This window comes from Plecotus auritus, assembly GCF_963455305.1.
Source record: "Plecotus auritus genome assembly, chromosome: 4".
NCBI classification, from domain to species: domain Eukaryota; kingdom Metazoa; phylum Chordata; class Mammalia; order Chiroptera; family Vespertilionidae; genus Plecotus; species Plecotus auritus.
The window spans coordinates 42,392,318-42,413,790 of NC_137775.1; the positions used below are offsets into that span (position 1 = coordinate 42,392,318).

At 43.4% G+C, this 21,473-nt stretch overlaps 1 protein-coding gene across 1 annotated transcript; it reads right to left on the reverse strand.

The window, feature by feature from the left end:
- Nucleotides 1-1,330: 1,330 nt before the first annotated feature.
- PRDM1 (PR/SET domain 1) lies at nt 1,331-21,134 on the reverse strand (the record flags this gene model as incomplete). The annotated part of the gene is given in 11 exon segments (XM_080664663.1): nt 1,331-1,522; nt 1,524-1,613; nt 1,615-1,758; nt 1,760-1,822; nt 1,824-1,913; nt 2,276-2,404; nt 2,847-3,955; nt 8,819-9,071; nt 12,644-12,763; nt 19,262-19,510; nt 21,093-21,134. Coding segments are annotated over 11 exon segments (2,481 nt in total).
- Between the last annotated feature and the right edge of the window lie 339 nt (nt 21,135-21,473).

Sequence of the window (21,473 nt, forward strand, 5' to 3'; positions counted from 1 at the left end):
AAGCCATCATTTCCTGCACGGACTGGACACACTCAATGAGGTAATTGTTGTTGAACAACTTTGCAATGCCCTTTCATCTTCAATTAAATTAACCATAAAATGTAAAAACACAAATACTGAGGAAAATCGAAGTTTTACAGAAAGAATACAATTGATGTGTTGGGGATAGGAATGCTCATTACCCGCTTTGACCCTAAGACAACGAGAATACCCGTTTTTGGTGTTTTTTTTTTAAGGTTTTTTTTTTTTTTTTTCTTTTTTTCTTTTTAAGTGTGGCTTGAGCCCATCTACCTCAAATCCTTCCTGGTGGAGCACCATGTTTGTGCAATTTTAACATGACAGAAAAACAAAAACCCAACAACAAAAACATCACCAGACTCAAGCCCCTAAACCTTACACCGACACAAAACCATCTGTGCTTTGGAAATGTTTCGCAGTGGTTTTCAACATGGCATTTTGTCTTCTTCACATTTTCAGATAAGGTGGGAACGCAGAAGTCATGGGGCCACTCTGAATGGTAGCATGACTCTGGAGGTGCAGTGACCCTGCTTTTTGGAGAGGGAGACAGGTTATCACCTTTCTAGTAACTCCGTGGCTGGGGGAAAAGAACTCAACTATCTATAGAAACAAACAAGATTCCCTTTCTTGTTTATTCTACTGGAAGTTATTATCGGGTAATTCTGCACACATACCCCCAAGTTATATAATGCTGTTCAAATGACATGATCCTAAGAATTAACACATCAACTGTCCATTTTTGGCAATACCAAAAACCTCATATTCAAACCATTATTACAGAAGAAGGCTGACTGAAGTCACGTATTTGATTACTAAATCTTAGGTACTTTAACAGATGTGCAGAGATTGTCTACAAAGAATGGCCACAAGACAAACATTTATAACATTTATACTCAAATTACAAGGAATTTTTCCAGTCATTGTAAACGTTTTTAATTATTGCTTTTTAAATGGTAAATTGTATAATAAATTATGAAGGATTACTATCATTGAAAAAATAATTATGGCTAGGCAATAGTCTTAGCAATGGGAAGGCTATGCAAACATATTCACACAAAATATTCAAAATACACAGGTTCAAATATATATATATATGGGTGTAAATAATTATATATAATATGTATAATATATTGTCTTTGCTCATTTATGCCCTGAGATTTCAGTAACTCTGGAGCTCCTTCTTCAATTCCAGATAGGTGAGGGAGAGCTTTGCGGCCCTGGGTTTATGTACAAGGAATCTGCTACAGGCACCCTGACTCGCCAAGTCGTAAGTTAAGAAACAAAATAAGACACTTTTTGTTTCCTGAAAATCTTAAGGATCCACTGGTTCGACTGTTTCTTGTTTGACCTTGACAGGTCCCAGAGGTAGTGGGTTGCTGGGAGGCAACTTCATGAGGGACAGGTCTGATGACTCATAGAGGTTACACCCTGAGAGGAGTCCATTCCCCAGGTTTCTTTGCAAAGACACTTTCAGGCCAGTTTCTTCTCTCTCTTTCCTGACCACGGGCCAGGATTTCCTTCTCCACCACAGAGGAGGTCACATCGATGTTGTCTTCCATGTCCTCGAGCCGGTCGGCATTGTCACTGATGTCAAACAAACTTCTCGATTTCTTCGTTGATTCGAGTCAGGTCCTCCAAAGGCAGCCCCGTGGTTGGGGCCAGAGGACAGTTCCCCTTCAGGTGGACCTTGAGGCTGCAGAGATGGATGTAGCTCTTATGGCAATGGGCGCACTTGTGGGGGCCGCTCCCGGGTGTGTAGGCGCTTGTGGAGTTTCAGGTGCACGAACTGGGTAAACTTGGCGGGGGCACACCTTGCATTGGTAAGGTTTCTCTCCGGAGTGGAGTCGCAGGTGGGTCTTGAGATTGCTGGTGCTGCTGAACCGCTTGTGGCAAACCTGCAGTGTGGGGAGAGGGGAAGACCAGAAGATTAAGAGTTGCCAGTGGGAGGGGCAAGCTTACAGACCGATGCCCAGCAGCCGGGAGGGGAGAAGCCTCCCTGTGGCACCGATGGTGTGGCATTAAGCAAACAGGGTGATGTGGCCACACTGCACAGGAGGTGGTGTTTATTTCCCCTACCATTTTCCACCACTGGGAGCTAGCTATGTCATCATCTACCTTGCAGCACCGGGGCTGCCAGCCCGTGCCAAGGCCAAGTTCTTGTGTTGGCTAATCTATGGGCTGCATGGCCTGTGGAGGGCAACTCCTCAGGTATTTCCTACAGAGGTCAAAAAAGTTCTATCCCCCAAAGACTGCCCACCTGGCATTCATGTGGCTTTTCTCCCGTGTGGACCAGGTAGTGTTTCTGCAGGTGAGCGAGCTGAGTGAAGCCTTTGTTGCAAGTCTGACATTTGAAAGGCCGTTCTCCACTGTGCACTCGGAGGTGGACCTGGGAAGAAGCCACATGTGTTAGCTGTGCTCTCAGTGGTCCGGAGGACCCGGCATATGTGATGCAGAGATCTTAAGAAAAGCATCGAGATAAAGTCTTATACAGAACAAATAAAGCCCCGAGGTTTTCAGAAGGCTTTGTTTTGTTTGAGCTAAAGGAACAGAAGTTACAGGCCAGCAGGGACTTTCAGCTGCTCTTCTAGCCCAAACCCCGTGTTTTCGTTATTCAGAAGAAACTCAGGAGAGGGGAAGTCACTTGTCCAAAGCCACACGGAGCCAGAAGCGCCAAAAGCAAAGTCAAATCCACATCAACTATTCCCGACCCGGATCTCACTCTATTGAAAATGAAATTGATCAGCTGTGGAAAGCGAGCTAAATACAAACATGCCCAACACAGGTACAGACACTAGCAGACAGGCAGACTGCTCTACGTGGAGGCCTACCTTCAGGTTTGAGAGCTGGCCAAAAGTCTTGGAGCAAACATTGCATTCATACTTAATCTTGCCATTCTGCTTCTTGAGGGGGTAGGGGAGTGTCTTGTAGCCAGTCATGTTCCTTTTATTTTTTATGAGATTCATGGCCTCGTCACTGCTGGGGGCTGCCATCGCTGCTGAGGTAGCTTTGGGCTGCACCACGTGTTCCGCCGTGGCAGCTGTGCCCGCCGTGGGCGACCCGCTGGTGGGGCTGCACACCTTGTCCTTCATGCTGGCGGCGGCCCCGGTGAGGGAGAAGGCACTGCGGGGCGTGGGGACCAGCACCTCTCTGGGATGTTCCGGCTGCAGCAGCCTCCGAGCTCCTTCCGAGGGCAGCGAGCTGGGCAGAGTGGCCGGGTTGAGCATGGGGTGAGGCAGGTTGCCCCCGCCGAGGAGGTTACTGTAGACGGGGTACAGCCTGGGGAAGAGGCCGAAGTTGCTGATGCCATTGATGCTGCCCATGGTGCTCAGGCCGTTACAGTTCATGCCGTAGGGGGGCAGAAGGAACTTGGGGTAGTGAGCATTGTAGGAGGGGATGAAGGCTGGCGGGAGGTGGTGGGGAGGCGCGTATCCAGGGTAAGCACCCAGACCTTCAGTGCCGTAGGGCGCGTTCAAGTAGGAGTAAGAGTCCCGGTGGTCTTGAGGCCCAGGAGCCAGAGGCGACACGGTGTTCCCTGGGCTGCTGTGAGGACTGGAGCTTTTGAGGCTTTGGTCGGGGCTGCTTCTTGCGGAGGGACTGGGCGTCGTGGAGGACGGGATGGGGGAGTGAGGGATGTACGTTGGCCTCTCCATCCCATAGGCCAGGGAAGCTTTCAAAAAGTCTTCCGGGAGAGGGGCCCGGATCGGGTACACGACCCGGGGGTAGAAGGGCATTTCGGGGCTCCCATTCTTTCTGAAGTCGTCCATGTCCTTTTCTGAAGTGAGGGGTGAAATGTTCGAATAGTACAAGTCCTTTCCTTTGGAGGGGTTGGAGTCCAATTTTAGGATTTCTTTCACGCTGTACTCTCTCTTTGGGGCATTCTTTGGGCAAAGGTCATTTCTCTCAGTGACCTGCTGCTTTGGATGGCTCTGTGCTTGTGCTGAAACAAAGAAGAAGGGACGATTACTCAGAGGGGTACAGAGAACTGAAGTGAAATTGCCCAGGTGGTCCTCTCCCTGAGAAAGCCTGAGCACCAGCTGGCCACGAGCGAGACACCTGGTTTCTCACCGCCTCTCCTTCTAGAGGGCCTGGGCCCCTCGAAGCGCGGCTCCATTCCCCCCACCTCAGTGGGGCCCTGGCAGCGTTGGTCGATGGAGCGAAGAGCGCCCTTTAGATTACTTTGTTTCCACTGACAAAAAACACCCCCATATTATGGAAAAGTGCTGTTCAGGCTAGAACAGGAGAGCTTCCATTAAAATGGGGTGGAAAAATACTGGGGTGGGGGATGTCATAGATTAATAAATGCCGTTCTGAGAAAGTCAGCACACCCTGCGAACTAGATGTGAAAGATTAAGACTCATTTCAAGTAATAAGCAGTCATCAATTTTCACCTTCGTTCTCGTTTAATACGAATTTGATAAAACCCTGCACAAAACTGTCTGTGCCAAATATACAGATTGGAAACACAGATGCCACCCCTCCCCTCGATTTGCTGACAGCACAAGAATTTCACCACGGCTTTGTCTGGTCTACCCAGGCTCCCAGCAACGCTGTCCCCTGGAATCACAAGGCATGACACAGTCCTCTCTGCCAAACCACAACAGGCACTTCCCGAGCCAGCCCAATTACCTAGAGCACCAAAGAAAACAGGCAGCCAAGATGAAAGCTTGATTCCCAAAGACGGCACACTGTGACTCGGTAAATAGACTATTTAGGAACAGCAGCCACGAGGAGGACACTTCCAGACTCCCCAGGCCCCTGCCAGCCCTGCCTCCAAACACACAGCACAGACGGTGCCTTCAGGAAAGCACCAGTCGGAGCAGGGAAACCAAAACTCCCCTGCTCAGCCTGCCTTGGAAAGCAAAAGTAAACCACATGCTGCTGAGCTGGGGCTCAGGCTCTTGGAGGGCAGCCACTCCAGCGTGCACACCTGCCGCAGCCGTGGCAGCAGACTGAAGGCATCCACCACGACAGGCAGGAGAGCTGGTGGGGATCAGGCTGAGGCCTCCTAAAGGATCATTCATCATCTTTTTTTTTTTTTTTTAAAGTCCCCGTTTGATTTAACTGAGAAGGAACTCCAGGCTTGACATCCGATAGGTCTAGAAATGAGCTCTGTGGAACTCCAGATTCTGAGCTCTTCAAATCCATTCTCTAGGTTGACAGGCTGGAGGGCTGGAGGGATTCGATTCCTGCGTGAGAGCCCCTCGGAGAATGTTATCTGCTGCTGGCTGTTATCAGTTACTCCCGGGTGAGCCAGCAGCCCCAGAATAAACACAGCCGAGACACTATCGGGGAAGATGCTGATGGGGGCAGTGATGGAAAGCTTGTTGAGGGAGAGGGATTTCTGAAGCCACTAAACCAAAATAAATATCCCCTTATCAGGCCAATATCGATCTTTCAGTGAGGCCCAGCAGGCAGGAAGTTCAAATTGTCACTTTTGTTTTTTAAAGCCTAAATGGTAAAGGAAGATAGACAACGGAGTTGGAAAACTGATAGGCAAGACATGTATCTCTCAGCCACAGGAAGGAATTTTAGGCAGGCTGAAAAAGAGCGACTCAGAGCATCCCCATAGGCCCATGTTAGCAAGAAAAGTCATCCTAATAAGATGAAATACAGACACTTCACCATCATTTTCTGCCATTTTTACGTGACAAATTATATCTAAGTCTCTTACTTTTTCCAGTGGCTTCAATACTCCTTCAATTCTAAAATTCAATAAATTAAAGCGAAAGCAAAACGTTTAGTCTAACGACAGCCTTGTTCTTCCTATTTAGTTAGGTGTTCTTACTAAGCGCTTCAACAATTCGTTTATTGAACTGAAAAAAAGCTAATGATTCGGCCAACAAACAAGAAAGTCATAATTCATCATTTTCTAGGTAAAATAAATTTAACCGTGTCCGGCATACAGTAAATCCGCGATAAATGGTTTGCTATCTCTCATGCCTTTCTAAAAACAAATTTACGTCTTGTTCCAAAACAGTATCGAGAGGGAACTAGCCCCTCCTGAGGAGTTGTGAGATGGACAGCATGCCATCCACAGAAGGTACATTTTTAAAATCATCCTTAGCAGCTGAGTAATCAGGGGAGCTGGTGTCATTTCTGAATCTCCCACTCAGCAGCAGCTTGAGTTAACATGAAAAGGAAAATCAAGATGTGTTTTTGTTCTTAAATCTTACATGGCTGTAGGCGGACAGACTCATTTCAAGAGTGAACTGCTTCTGAAGGCTCTGAATGGCTTAATTATGCCGACTCACATTTTCGATCTATAATAAGAACCCCCAAGACTACAAGAAAGAACCTAGAAGTTCTGCAATAGGCAAAACAAAGTCTGTTTTCAACTGAAACTGAGAAAGCAGATGAACATTTAGAAATCTATAATTTGGTCAACTGTTTTCTAGATGGGTTAGTAAGATAGATAGAAAAAAATACCAAAAAAACTTGAAAGGGGTAGGAGTTAAACTTAATAGTTCCGAGTCCTTTTCTTTTGTTTTTTAAAAAAATGCCAATTTGTGATTTCTGAATACTTATTTTTCTTGACCTCAGTTTGCATCAAATCTCTTCTCCTCAACACTCTACCAGTTGAGCCATCACTGGCACTTAAAGCCCTCATGGGGATTCTGGCATGGACCTTTTTTGTGCTTGATGCTTGGAAACCCAACACAACTCACTTGCAGACACAATCTACCTGTTAGGCCTGATGAAATAGTGGAAATTTTCCTGATCAGTCTCAGTCATCAGTTACCACGCCTAAGACAACTGGTTTCACAATCGGCAGTAGGAGTCTTGGCCTAATGTGACTAGTATTGTTACCTCTCATTCTCTCCTATGAATACTGGACAATAAAAGGGAACTTGGGAATGTTAGATCACCATTTAGGAAAAAATTTCTGCACAAACAATAAGGGATATTTTTGGGGGAAAAAAAGTGTCATTTCACAGTACACAAGAATGTTGCTTCTAAACACAAAGGATATGCCCCTGAGTCTTAAAATACTGTGCAAAACTTTTCATTGGGGGATAAAAATGCAAGACCTTAAAAACCTTTCTTTGATTGGCAGAGAGTGAGGGAGGTATGCAAAAAGGTTCTTTTGTGGTTGGTACAAAATCACTGGGATGCAACACCTCACATGGAGTCACTGTTTAAAAAGAAGAAATCAAGGTATTTCTCTGAACCCATGCATAATTAAGTCCAAAGACTGTAAGAAGACCCCCAAAGGAAGTGACTTGCTATGCTGAGAAAGTTAGGAGGAGACTGCCTATCTTCCCATGAGATGCCCTGCTGTAATATAAGTTGTCTTTTACCACTAGGCTCTGAGTGCTAGGCCTGGCACATACAGATGGTGAAAAAGCTGAATAGCTCCTTAGATGCTTGGCTCTGGGACATGACAGCGATTCTTGGGAGCAATGAAGGGAAATGAGGGAAAAGAATGGCCACCTTTGCCTAGGACTTGATTATACCCATCATGCTCATGTTGGAAGCTAGTTTATTTCCAAACATTCTAAGACCTCATCATGAAGCTCAAGGTGCACTGTGGGTGTGCGTGGGCACGTGTGTATCAATGGGACACAGACACAAGCCTGTGAGGAGGAGATCCATAATCTTTTATATTCCCCGTTTTTCAGAAAACTATAAATAGTCTTGAGATCATAAAGAGATGAAGTAGACACTGTGGGTGAGCACTAAATAGCTACAGAGTTGGGATTATACCTGACTAGGATAAGTTGGTCCTAGAGCTGAAGTAAAAAATTCTAATTTATGCTAATATTATTATTCCAAAAGTCTCAAAGATGAAAGTGTGAACTAAAACAATTTAGCCTTCATATAAAGCAAAAGGGAAATCATATCAATGATTGATGAATCTGGGTAAAGTGTATCTGGGAATTCTTTGTACTATTCTTGCAACTCCCCCTTAAGTTTGAAATGATATCAAAACCACAAGCTACAAAAATATCAGCATTTAGATGCTGAAACTTTTAAACCAAAAGGTTTACAATTTTACTTTAAAAATTTAAACTTAATTTAAGAAACTGCTTTATTACATAGCAGTGTAACTGAGAACACACAAGCATAGTTACAACAGGTTGGAATGTTATGGTAATTCTTAAATCATTCATAGGTCACCTGAGAAGGACTAAAATGAAGTAGACCTTTGCAGAGAGAGAAGGACAACAACTTCCACCAAATAAAAAAGTAAAGGCTTATAAATCTAAGGAATTGAGAATTTGTTACGATAAAGTGATAAGTGGCTACTTTAATACTGATCAGTTGATCAGATAAAAGAAGGAAGCTAAAATATAAAATCTTGTTATTCATTTAGAATAATATTTAAAAAATTACAGCTGCGAGTTTTTCTAGAATCAATCTCATATGTTCCACACCAGACCATAACTTAATAACCAAATGGGCATCTCTACAAGATTTCAATGCATATTTTAAGCACCAACAAATTACCACAAACAAGGGGGGGGGGCGCTTTTCCCTGCCAAGTCAGCCTGTCAGAACCAATCTCTATCTTACTCCTCCCTGCCCCCTTTTGGATAGATTAGAATTGGACATATATTTCTCCTTGTGACTTTCTGAATTAAACACTCAAAGTAGCTCTTAATATTTTTTTAAATGATCAAGTTTTATAATAGGAAATACGCACTAAAATTCACCCCTCCCCTCCTTCTGAGGGCCTGGTTTAAGCCACCTACTTGGCCCAACAGATGAAGCCATATAATTAAACAACATGTTATTAGCTCAGAGGGGCAGAACTGACATGACTGGCATTTAACATTTTTTTGTTCTGTAATCCACTTACTGAGATTCATCACTGTCAGCTCTCCAGGATAAGGGTAGTGCAGCCTTTCTGCAAAGTCCCGACAATACCACACAAGCAGCTCCTGGTTGGCAGGAATGGGCTTAATGGTGTAGAAGTAGATGTTCATCCCATTCTGGCACGCAGCCAGGTTTTGCTCTCGGGCAGAGTGCGCTGGATTCACGTAGCGCATCCAGTTGCTTTTCTCCTCATTAAAGCCATCAATGAAGTGGTGAAGCTCCCCTCTGGAGTAGATCTGTCCAAAAGAGAAGACAGATGGGTTGAAGAGAGTCGGCCCCCAGCACCTCTTAAGAATCAACACAGCAAGCACATGTGTGACTTCTGGTCCCCTATTGCCTAGCTCAGTGGTTGGCAAACTGCGGCTCGCGAGCCACATGTGGATCTTGAGCCGCGGTTTGCGGCTGCTCTGTTGACTAATGAGTTCGCTGACCACTGGCCTAGCTAGAAAAAGAATCAAATCAGTTTGGCCCGAGTAGTCTTGAATCAGCAGAAATAAGGGCAGAAACAGGTAAGGCACACTGTCAGTTACCTTTTCCATCTCGGTTTTATCGTCTTTTCACGTGTGGAGGGAAAATAACAAAAGGGTGAAACACAACATCTCATTTAAGGAGCTGCCTCAGATGAATGAAAACAGCCGAGTCCTACTTTTGCCACAGCAGCGAATGGCAAATGGGTGATGCCACAAACTTGAATTCCGATTATGCTGACTTTTAATGCTTTGAGTCACTGCGTAGAAGACAAGCCGACTGAGTACGTCAAACCGAGTCTCTCTACTTTTTCTATGGCCTCTGTACTTGCCATTTCCTACACCCCCGCCCAAGGCTTAAACTATGCAAACATCCTCCACCCCCAAGCCTCGGAGTCCAGAAGTAACACTTGTTCATATAAATACTTGGAACCTTGCCTTTTTGTGGAAGCACTGGGTGGAGCAAAGGTGAACTTCACCTGGCATAACAAAGTGAAGACTGGGACAGGAGCCAGAATCTGACAGTCTACCAAGGAGTCACTTTTCCTCTTGATAAACATGTTCAGCCTTGCCAAAGGAGGGGAGAGGGAACCCTCTTATCTGTAAGGAGGTTGGCTGAAACGCCACTCACAGAGACATAGGCATGTGTTTTTGGGAAAAGAACAGGAAGACACCATGTCGTTCTTTAAAGGCAACGCATAAAGCAGATTTCAAAGTCTGCCTTGTAGTAACACTACTTCTGTTTAACAGATGCACACAGGCCACTCGGGGAAAAAGGCAGAGGTAAGAACAGGAAAAATCAAAATATACGTTCTTACTGAAACTGCTCCATAATGAAACGCCTTACCCTTCCACAGAAAGTTTCTCTCTCTCCCTCTTTTTAACATGTACCACGCCTCTTCTTCAGACCTAAGACATTTCCTTACACATCTACAATCAATACCTGGTCATCTGCAACTTGTGGTCTCCAAGAAGTGGGGCACGGCTCGTCCCGGAGAGCAGGTTACTGCTTTGTTCTTAGTCACATATTATGTGAGTCTATAAACTGATTCTGTATTTCACTCAAACGTTATCAGAGATAAAAAGGAACTCTGTCCCTTTAACACGGGCAGTAAACACCAGAATCACTTTCTTTTAAGAGTAACTTCCTGTAAATTGTGAAGGGGGAAATACATGTGGCTTCATCAAAGCAGCTTGTGAGAGCGTTTGCGGTGTGTTTTGTTAAGAGAAAATGGAACAAGGCTGGGTGAATTCTGCTATCAAGAGGGGTTTTCAAGTTTGTTTACTCTGATGTGCAAACTTCCAGGAACATGGGGTTCCATCGCTCTTGCACTCTTCGTGGGGCGGAAACTGCTTTCTAAAGCTACGGGTATGTTGATTCCAGTCAGCCTTCCACGGACTACAATTTACTGTATCCTCATTTAAAAAAGAATTATTGATGCCATGAAGTCACACACACGCGCGCGAAAATATGCATATGTCAAATGAACACTGCTCCCTGTCACCTCACATTTCCATATATTATCAAGAAGATTAAAAAGTGCTGACTCATAGTACAGTTACAAGAAATGTCACTGGTTTCTCAACTTGAACATCCCTTCTCTTTTCTTTGACTGTGTAATTTGCATGGAACTTTTTTCTTTGCTCAAACAGATGTCCATATTCCTGCCAGCAAAATCAGGATGCTTTTAACAACATGTGGGGAGTTATCTCCTACAATATCCTTTGTATGTGAAAGACTGATTCAAATAAATCCTCCCAAGGACAGCATTTTAGTTACTTATAGTGAATCGTGAATGAACGAGGGAACTGGGAGAGTGATAGGAGGTTCTTAGGTGTTTCTTGCCTTTGTCAAAATGACCAGGCATTAATGAGACTTATGCTAGATTCTCTTAATTCAGACCTACGAATGCAGAATTACACACCTCTATGTTCCACTTCTGAAAAGATTTTATTGGCAATACAGGCAAAAATGCACTTTTTGCCCATTATAACTCACGTATTTTAAGCATGAGAAAGTTGTAAGCACACAACTCTCAGAGCTCTCACTTGCTTGGAAAATAGAGTACTACATTTCTAAAAACACAAAACTTCCTGGCTTTTGAAAAAATTTTGTTAGGAACAGCTTCTGAATGATCCCTAAATATGTATTTTATCAAGATACTTGTCTAAAAGGTAGAAGTGTTCTAGGTAAATACTGGCCAAAGTAAGTGTAATCCGATTTTTGTTGTTACCATGCAGCTGTTTCTGAAAATAATTCAAATAATGATTCCCCAATTGTTGTGTGCTTTTTATGCAAGTATGTATAAAATATCTTTATTTTCTAATTGAGGAAATGAAATATCCTGAAGAGAGCTATGGGAAGATGAAAAGCAGCCCATTTTTTCCCTCTGTTCACTTCAGAGTCTTTTACTCAAGGATTTCATCTAATTAGTTCACCTCTCAGGTCCTTTCTAACCCTGATATTCCAAAGGAAATTGTATTGGCTAGAGTTTCCGACTGGATGTTATAGGAAGTTTATCATCTTGCATGATTGTAAGCATTTCCCCAAAGCTATGGATGTAATCTACATACTGGCAAATCCGATAGTTTTGTGGTGCAGATGAATTTAATGTGTTTTTATTAATTTCAGAGAGAGGAAGGGAGAGGGAGATAGAAACACCAAGGATGAGAGAGAATCATTGATTGGCTGCCTCCTGCACACTCCCCACTAGGGATCAAAAGCCCACAATCTGGGCATGTGCCCTGACCGGGAATCGAACCATGACCTCCTGGTTCATAGGTTGACGCTCAACCACTGAGCCATGACTGAGCCATGACGGCCGGGCTGGTGCAGATGAATTTAAACAGGACTAGTCCTGAGGTCCATCTCCATTTCCCTAGTGCTATCCTTCTACCTAACCTTTCTGAATGGCATTTTCTTTCAAGATTATTCATTTATGATTATTCTTCCACTCAATTAAAGTTAACTCAGCAAGAAATCAAGAAGAGGTGAAATCTAAGACTTGGTGACTCATTACTACTTCCTTGCAGAGAAATGCAAATGAGCCTACCCTTGAAGCAAGTAACAAACTGTTTCTTTTCTTCACATAGCTCAATGAGTTGCAAAAATTAAGATTCACATATAGTCCATATCTCCATCCTAACCACCTATAACTGTTGCGTTTCTACAGCCAAACATTTAGCCAGTTTCATCACACTTGCTTAGGATTCACTATGTCCATGGAGACCTGAATACCTGTGGGTGGTAAGGCCCAGTACAAGTTGAAAAAGGAAGTGACCCAGCAATTCTAGCTCTACTTTTTTTTCTTAATGAATCTGGGAAAATTTTCCATACTTACCCGCCAAAAGTATTTCCTGTTGGCATTCTTGGGAACTGTATCACTGGTGTAGATTTCACCTATTAGAGGTCCAAATCGTGTTCCCTTTGGTATATATTCTTTACTTACTACTCCAATAACCTAAAGGAGGCAAAGCATATGAAACAATTACTTTGACTACAATATATTAATCAATGTTTTTATTTTAATGAGTTGTCAAGTGGTAATGCAACCAACAATGACAAAATTATGATATGGCGCCTACATAATTAACATCGTGCTTCACCTTAGGGGAAGACCATTTTTAAACTCCCAGATCATAAACCAATATTTAACCAAGCATTAAAATAGTCTAGAGGATTATTCTCCAGTGACTGAGGGTCTTTTATTTTTATGATTACTTTTTATATTAGAACAGAGAGGTAGTCATTCTGCTTTAGAACGGGAATCAGATAATGCAGAATTAGATGGTCAAGGTTAGACCAATTCAGCCTGCTTCTAGGTTCCTATTTCTCCTCTCCCTCAAACCATAAACACAGTGTGCTTGAGGGGAATAAAGTAGTTTTAACCTCAGAAACCAAAATAATGCTCTTTGGTTGTTCCACAAAGGCCTAAGGAACCAGAAACCAAACACATTCTTTTTTTTTTTTCTTCAACCCAGATGAGGGTGTTGCTTTTTTTTCCCTTCATAGCTTGTAAGTTCTCTTTATAAGAAAGATCTTTCAAAGTAACTTTTATTCTTGTCTAGCATCTTCTACTCAACAGTGGTCAAAGCCCTCCTTTGAAATGAAATTTATACTGAGGAGAGTTGTGGGTTCTGAGAGCCTCGGGTTCTAAGATCAGAGGAAGTGACCTTCTCAGACTGGATGTATCACACATTCTGACTTTGTAGGGTCTTACTAAAGAAACATGTTAACTATGCCAGTTCCTCCTTGATCGTAAATTTCTTTAAGAGGGGTGAAAAAAAAAAGTCACCAACCACGAATCAGGAAGCAATTCATCACTATTGAAAAAACTCCTCTGTAAGTAGTCCTTTACAACATTTTGCAATTACAGTTTTGTTTTGGTTTTTATACACTCACTTTCCCATTTTTATTTTCTTCCCATCCAAAAGAGCCTACAAGTTAGTTACTAAATACCATACTGAAGTGGACCAAGAGGGGAGGTAAAAGACAATATTTGTTTCTAGTTTTTATTATCCCTGATGGTTCCTGCTTAATTGTGTAACTGAAATGGAGGCCAAAATATGTAAATCAATAAATGTTCACAAAGGAATCTAAGATTTTAGTTATGATATGCACTGACACTTCATTAAATTGCATGAAGAATTCAAACCTCTGTTTAAATGCATATAGAGTAGGCACACTTATAAGGTAGGGACAGACCAGTCTTTTTATATACATTTCTTATCAGCCAATAATTTTTAAATTTATTTGAATTTTATTTATTATTTTTAATATTTTTTATTATTCAATATATAAACCAATGGAACATACTAAGACTGGAAAGACAGAAAAAAATGTTCTACCCTTAACACAAGTTGAAACAAGGTTGGTCAGCTAGAATGTTATTTTTGTTCATTTATGAATTTCTGGCAGACAGGTGAAAAAAGCAGATGTTCATTTCATCCTCTTCCTCTGCCTTCATTTACATCTATCTGCCCTTTCAATAACAGTTTGTCATTATGGATATTTGTTGGCAGTACAACTACTGGAGACAGGAGTACCTCAGAACAGTCTTGAGATAAAACATATACTAAAGCTTAAGTGGACTTACTTATTCAGAGGCTCATTGTTTATAATACATTATTGAACCTAATTAATTGGAAAAATTCATGGAATTGACTTTTATGACACGCAAACCATTTGGCATTCATGTTTGAGTGATTGTTCCATAACATTAAAATGACAAACAGGAAAAACAAATAATGTCATTTGTTGGTGAGCCAATAATTAGCAGTTGATATTTTCAACATATCCACTTTAAAGCAGTAATTTTAAGAAAGGTACTCAACTGGTTCATCAACTTTGTTTTAAATTATAGTCTCTTGCAGACAGTGTCTTGGGAGTCAGAGCTTGATTACCAACAAGGAGCACTGCATTGAGGTCAGGGTTTTTCTTCCGAATTGCCATTCTTTTTAACCCCGGGCCTCTTGGTTTCCAGATACCAATCTTACATTAAGAAAACACACAACATGTTCTTATGGACAAAGGCCACCTAGAAATTTAAGGAAGATATAAGCCACCCAATACCTATTTGAGCAATATGGGCAGATCACTGGGGACGCAATAAGGCACTATTGGAGGTAACTCTTCCCATCTGTAACCTTACAAATGCCATACAGCAGGCAAGACAGGAGAACAACTAGAGAGAGGAAGGTGTGTGGTGGAAGAGAGATCTATAGAAACCCCTAAGCCCCCAACAAATAAAAGAACCTCAATATTAGATTATCTTTACAAGTGGGACAGAGTCTTAATATTTTTATTTCCTATAATACAAAAAACTGAAGGGTACAAACAAACTCATGTATGTAGATAGAGACACAAGATCACAGAATTTTTAGGTGGGAAGGAATTGTGCAGCTAACATGCCATCTATATCCACGCTCAGTCCAGTACTCTAATACACAATAAAAACCTTCACTTCAAATCCATGTCTGAGACATTATTCAAAGAGGACATAACAGCTGCAACTCTTAAGATTACAGTACTCAGCCAGGTAACTAGGAAGGGGAATAGGAACTGAGGGTTTTTCTTAAATGGGAAGTGGAAGACTAGGTCACAGTCTGCCTCCCGCCCTGGAAAAATGCAGCCAGATGTGAAGCTTAGCCAACAACATTCCATCCTTGGAGCAAGCACAAGACACAGAGGAGCCAGGTGTGTGCCCTGGACCTTGCAGTACTAAGAAGACTAAGAATGTGTTCACCTAGCTCAGGAAGGAAACGTCACTGGAACTGACCAGGGTCCTAAAGAATTTCTGCTGGGGACAGGCTGCTGTGCACCTTCCATAAGCCTATCAGCGAGACCATGCTGGCCTCAATACTTCTTGCCCCTAGAAGCTCTTCAATGTCATGGGTTATGTGCGGAGCCAACCCCTATGCCACATGAGCAGATCTCTCTCTGTCAGTGGCCCCAGTCACAGAATATGGAGGTCAGTGGCTACTAGACAAAATGAAGATTTCACAACTTAGGATGGATGGGGTGGGGGTGGGGGTGGGGGAGAAATAAAAATCTGATAGCAAGGAGAATGTAAGTTCTCTGTTTGTTGTTTAAAGCAATTCCTCCTTTAGGCAGTGCGCGCGCACACACACACACACACACACACACACACACACACACTCACACAGTAGTGGGTTTTAACCAGAAACAGCATTCAGGTCTAAATGTGCTGTGAGCATCCTCAGCCCAGATGCCATTAAGATCATTTTAATTACTAGTTATCTATCCCCTTCCTCACCCCCACCCCCATAAAATGCCTCATTCGATTACAATTATAAGGATTATCTGCAATGAGATGACTAGAACTGTTGTGGACCAAGACTTCAGCTGGTAATGCACCTCATTTTTAAAAAAAGGGGTGGAGCGAATGGAGATGTTTTTAGAAGGTTTCCTCCTTAATTATCTTTGTATTAAAGGAAATGTGGTAATGCCTCAGTACGTGTCTCCCAAATAAAAGGCAGTAGGAAGAAGAGAGAATTGCACGTTATGGCAAGATACTTTTTACAGATGGCTTGAGTTAATAATGGACTTCAATCAAAGTGGACACTGAGGGAGTCCCCATCGTCCATCTGATGTTTATCACCACATGGCTTTGGGAGGTCAGACCTGGAGCCACAGCACTTCTAGAACGCGAGCAATTTCAGCACAGGCTACCACTTCTAAAATATAAATGCTTAAATGGACCTTTCTGTACTCAAATATTCATAGAAAATTATTTCAGGAGGACAAGGGGAAAATCCCCTAAAAGAATAACCCATCAGTTAAAAAAGTTTAAACAGTTTTGAATACTATGTCTATATTTGGTTTGAGTTCTGGAAATAGGAAGTAAGAACAGCCTCGTTAAAGATACAAAATGATTCTAAACCAAATCTAAAAATGAGGGTCAAGATCAGAAACACGGTTGTATGTTTTGTTTTTAAACCAAAAGAAAAAAAAAAAGGTGCTGACACATAGCACAAATTCATAATGAAAAATGGTCTTGCTAAAAAAAAAATCCCCAAGTATGTCAGCACAACAGTACATAATGTGGTGTCTTCTGCTACTTAAATGAAAACATTTAAAGAAGGGCAAGTTAAATCAGTAAAATCAGTCAGATAAAAACTACATGTAGAAAGGCTTTTTTTTCGCATATTTCCACAGCTTGTGGGACTGAAAGGACTAACTGAATAATGACAGTGTAAACAGTTCATCAGTCCTAAAGGTCTGTTTGAGAGAAATGGTTTGCAGCAAGCACGTCCTCAATGGCCCAACCCCACAGTCCTCCTTCACCACCTTAAGGGAGCTGTCCTTCCCCAAGGTTCAAAAAGGGAGAAACAGAAAAACAGGTACAAATTCCAGAGTAAGCTTCAGACAGTATTGCATTTAAGTTGGTTTCCTGGTTGCTTTTAAGATTAGGAACTGAAGATGTACTATTTTAGTCAAGTGTTTCAGTTACATAAAATACGGGAATATGGAGTAAGAGAGCCCTGATCTCTTATTAGGTTCCTGTGGAAGGACCCTCTTTAGGAATACAGGCACAGCATTTTTCTTTTTTCCGTTTTTTTTTTTTTTTTTTTTTTTTTGGTGTGAACATACTGAAGTAGGGAGATACATGTTCAGAAGAGAAAAGAAAAAGCCAAACCAGCGTAAGAAAGGATCAGCCTGAAATATGTTCAGACTAAAAATAAAGCCACAGTGACACCAAGAGGGGCCAGTGCAGCATAATCAAAGAGCACTGCTGGGGAGTCAGCACTCGGCTCCTTCTCAGGCTCTGCTCTGGCTCTAACCATACACTGTAGGTAAGTGGCTATCTTTTCGAACCCTGGACTACACGATCGAAGGGCATTACTAAATGAAGCTATGATTTTAAGTCAAATGATGGAAAACGAACAACTTCAGCTGAGCGCTGAACTGAGGATAAGAACACTGTAGAATTAAAAGGCAAAGATCACCCACAGAATAGAAATTTATTTCAGTTTCGTGGGCTGGACAGGGCAATACAACACAAATGAACCCGGGAAGAGACCAACATTTGATCCAACATGAGATGGGGGAAAACACACTGCCGCTTGTAAAGCCATAGCCAAACTTTAAATACCCAAACAAGTCAACAAGTCCTACATTGATTCCAGGGGCCACAGAGTAAGAGACTTTCTATTGAGAACAATGTTTCCTGCAGAAAGAGGTATAATTAAAGCTGATCTCTGGGGTTACATTTTTAGGAATGTTCACGTACGGCTACCATTTAAATCTTGTTTTTTTATAAAATTGGCCTCCACTCTCCCAGCAGGGAAAAGAAAAAGATTGCTTTATGATGAAACTCAAAAGCAGAGTTGCTCTATTTAATTTTTAACGGCCGTGTCTCCCCCTCACCAAAAACAGGGAACTCAGACACAAACAGGAAAGAGACAAAGTATTTCCCAAACAGGCTCCCTGGATCCTTCCACTGCTGTGCCTTAGAGAAGGAAGAGAGCGATCTGCTATGGCTACCATGAAGAGTCCCAATATTGAACTGCGGATTCCGACAGCAAAGGATCCCCTTTGCCCTGCTCTGTGGAGGCCATCACAGAACAGTGGCTTGAGATCATGCTGGTGGTGGCAAGTCTGTTGAGCTGTTGATTCCTTCAACTCAGCCCAGGAGTGAGAGCAACTGCGGTAGCCGAACGCTCAAAACAAGAGGTGGTTCTGCAAGTTATTTCACAGCTACACATCACGCCTCGCTGTACTCGTTATATAAAAGGGTACCCACAAATCGTTTGCTCATTCCAAGTTGGGGTTTTCGGCCCCTTTGAAACAACAAAGCATGTACCCACTTCAGAGGCCAGTAAGGAATCGGCCTGGCAGTCCAGCCAGAGCCCAGGGCCGCCTCGGAGCCACAGTGGTGAGCGCTGAAGTCACCCGCACAGAGGACACTTTTATATGACCCTCTTCCCGGTTTATGCCATCACTTCAGTTCATAAACTCCTCCGGGTTTTGAGAATAATTGTAGAAACCCAGCCAATAAAGCTGGCTCGTTAAAAAGAATAAAGCCATCTAACGACCCAAAGGAGACAAAGGAAACATGACCAAGTTTTTTTTCTTAGAAAAAGTTTTCTCCCTCAAAAGCTACTGTACACCTTGGGGGACCGGGGCCAGTGAGCCCAGAGTGGCCAGCAGCTCCCTGACAATTTCGTCCACCCCACGCTGCTGCAGCCGAGCTTTGCCAAGACATGTCAAGTTGCCAAAAGGTTTAACTGTTTACTAATTAGTAAGGAACAGTGGAGGGCTGGAGGAAGTGAGCCAGGACTGACTTAGGGAAAGAGAAAGCAATGAAAGAAGTGGAGTGAGTGATCAATTACTTCCAGGCACTTAGAGATCCTCACAGATAGAGGAGGCCTCCAGGGCCACGAGGGAGACTTGGCATCAGATGCCAATCTTCTTCAGCAATAAAGCAGCAACTTACCTCTTTGCTGTTTGTGGTGTATTTGAAAAGCAGATTCCTGGGTAAGGATGCCTCCGCCTGAACTGAAGTCCCTCCGTCGGCTCCAGAATCCCAGGGGTGATCGTTCACGATGTAGGTACACTTCTCTTCAAACTCAGCCTCGGTCCACAGAGTCATATCCGCGTCCTCCATGTCCATTTTCATGGTCCCCTCCGTCCCCTCTGCCAACCCTTGAAACCTCACAGCGCTGGAGTCACACTTCGGGGCAGCCTGGAAGAGAAGGGCAAGGCCTTTAATCCCCATTGTCCTGTGGCTCCTCCGGGAGGCTATGACTAATACAGTAGTCTGAAGACTTTAAAAGCAGATGCGGAGTGCTTGGTACAGTTGAGTAAGAGCCAAAAAGCAGTATAAAGAAGACTGCCTTAAAGAAGCAGGGTTTTAGAATGCTACTCAAAGTCAAAAAAAAAAAAAAAGTGTGGCAACTTCATTGGGGGGATAAAAAAACAACCACCTCTGAACAATCCCCGGCTTTACTTCTCACGGCAGAAAAATGTTGTGGGCGCTCAGTCCTGTGTCCCAGAACGCCTGGGGTCATGGCTGCCAGACCCTGGGCGCTGTGGAAAAGCTGCCTCAGAAGACTGTCACAAACAAGGAGAGGAAGAGGAAGGAGCTCTGTCTGCCTGTGAATGAAGCTAAAAATGGAAAGCGCGTGTGTTGCAGGAGCGGAACCCAGCCTGCCTTTTCCAAATGGGGAAGACTGAACTTTCCCACCAGCTCCCAATGCAAAACAACTTTCAAAACAACGCCCCCCCCCCGCCCCCCTCTGCTGAGGGATCTCTTTTATCCTCTCAAGTCTGGAAAGGATTGCATCCTGCCAGCATCACCGAGGTGCAGCTTTTCAGAAATTGTTTGGACCACAGGAAAAGAGGAGGGAAGATGGGTGAGGGTTTCAAACGCCCCACAGTGCCTTTAGACTTGTGGGCATCCCACGCCAAGTGGAAAAGCAAAAACAAAGCATAAAACTGTTCAATAGAATTCCCGGGAGAGAATTCCTTCAGGAGCCCTCAGCTACAAATAGCACTTTCCATTTAAATCTGAAAGTGTACAAATTCCCAGAAGTCACTGATGTGCTACAGTTTACTGTAACTAAAGTTATAATAAATAGAGGAGACTCGGAGCACTCGCTCTGCTTCCACTTAAAAATGGACAAGGAGATTCCCGAAAGTGTCTCCTCAGCCGCAGATAGTGTTTTCCAGAGAGAGAGAGAGAGAGAGAGAGAGAGAGAGAAGGTAAACAACTTCTGCGATGCTTTCCCATATACACATGCTTGATAAAAAGTAGGAACAGCGTCTCACTTCCATGTAAGAGCCAGTCCCCCTAGAATGTACACGTAACACCGGGTAAGTCCTTCAGGGTGGCTTCCACGTCCTTCCATCTCCTTAAACATGATGCTTAAAAAAAAAAAAAGCCAGATGCAAAGTTGTCTTTCCCTCAGTTACGATTTAAGCACTCGCTTATTTTTATGGAGTTGCAACATGCACAGTCATGATGCCAAATACGTGTTAAAAAATAAAACAACATATAAAAAGGAAGCCCACCCGGAATGGTTACTTTGTTGGAAGATAGGACTGGGCAGAAGCCACTACTGAAATTTCAGTGAGTTGACAATGACGCCTAGAACTGAAAGGGTTAATGATTCATAAGGAAAAAGTCTTATAAATAAATGTTTGACAGTTCTAAGTGCCTTAAAGCAGAAGCCTTTCTGGTTTCTACCGCGACGAGAGCAAAAAAAAAAAAAAAAAAAAGTTTTCAGATCAATTTCAAATTTACAAAGAAGATCCAAGTTCCTTACCAAGATCGTACCCACACGTTTTTCCAAGCAAATATCCAACATCGGAGATAAGTGTCGCTCATCTCTACACAGTCCACATTTTCTCCGCGTCCCCTCGCGGCGCGGGCTGGAGACGGACGTGCACCGCGGCGGTTCCCTCCCGATCACGGCCGCCGGGCGCCCGCGTCCCGGCTCTGGGCGGCGGACAGGTGCTGCGCGCTGCCCTCCTCCGCGAGCACTGGAGGGCCGAGTGTCGCCGCAGCACTTTCAGTCTGTGTTAACCAGCGCGGCGGCTCTCCCCTCCCAGCTGCAGATTTCCCATTTGTCTGATTGACTCAACACCAGCGCCTGAAGTGGGGGGCGTGGCCTCACCTGCACCAGCGCAGCCTGGCCCAGCCCAGT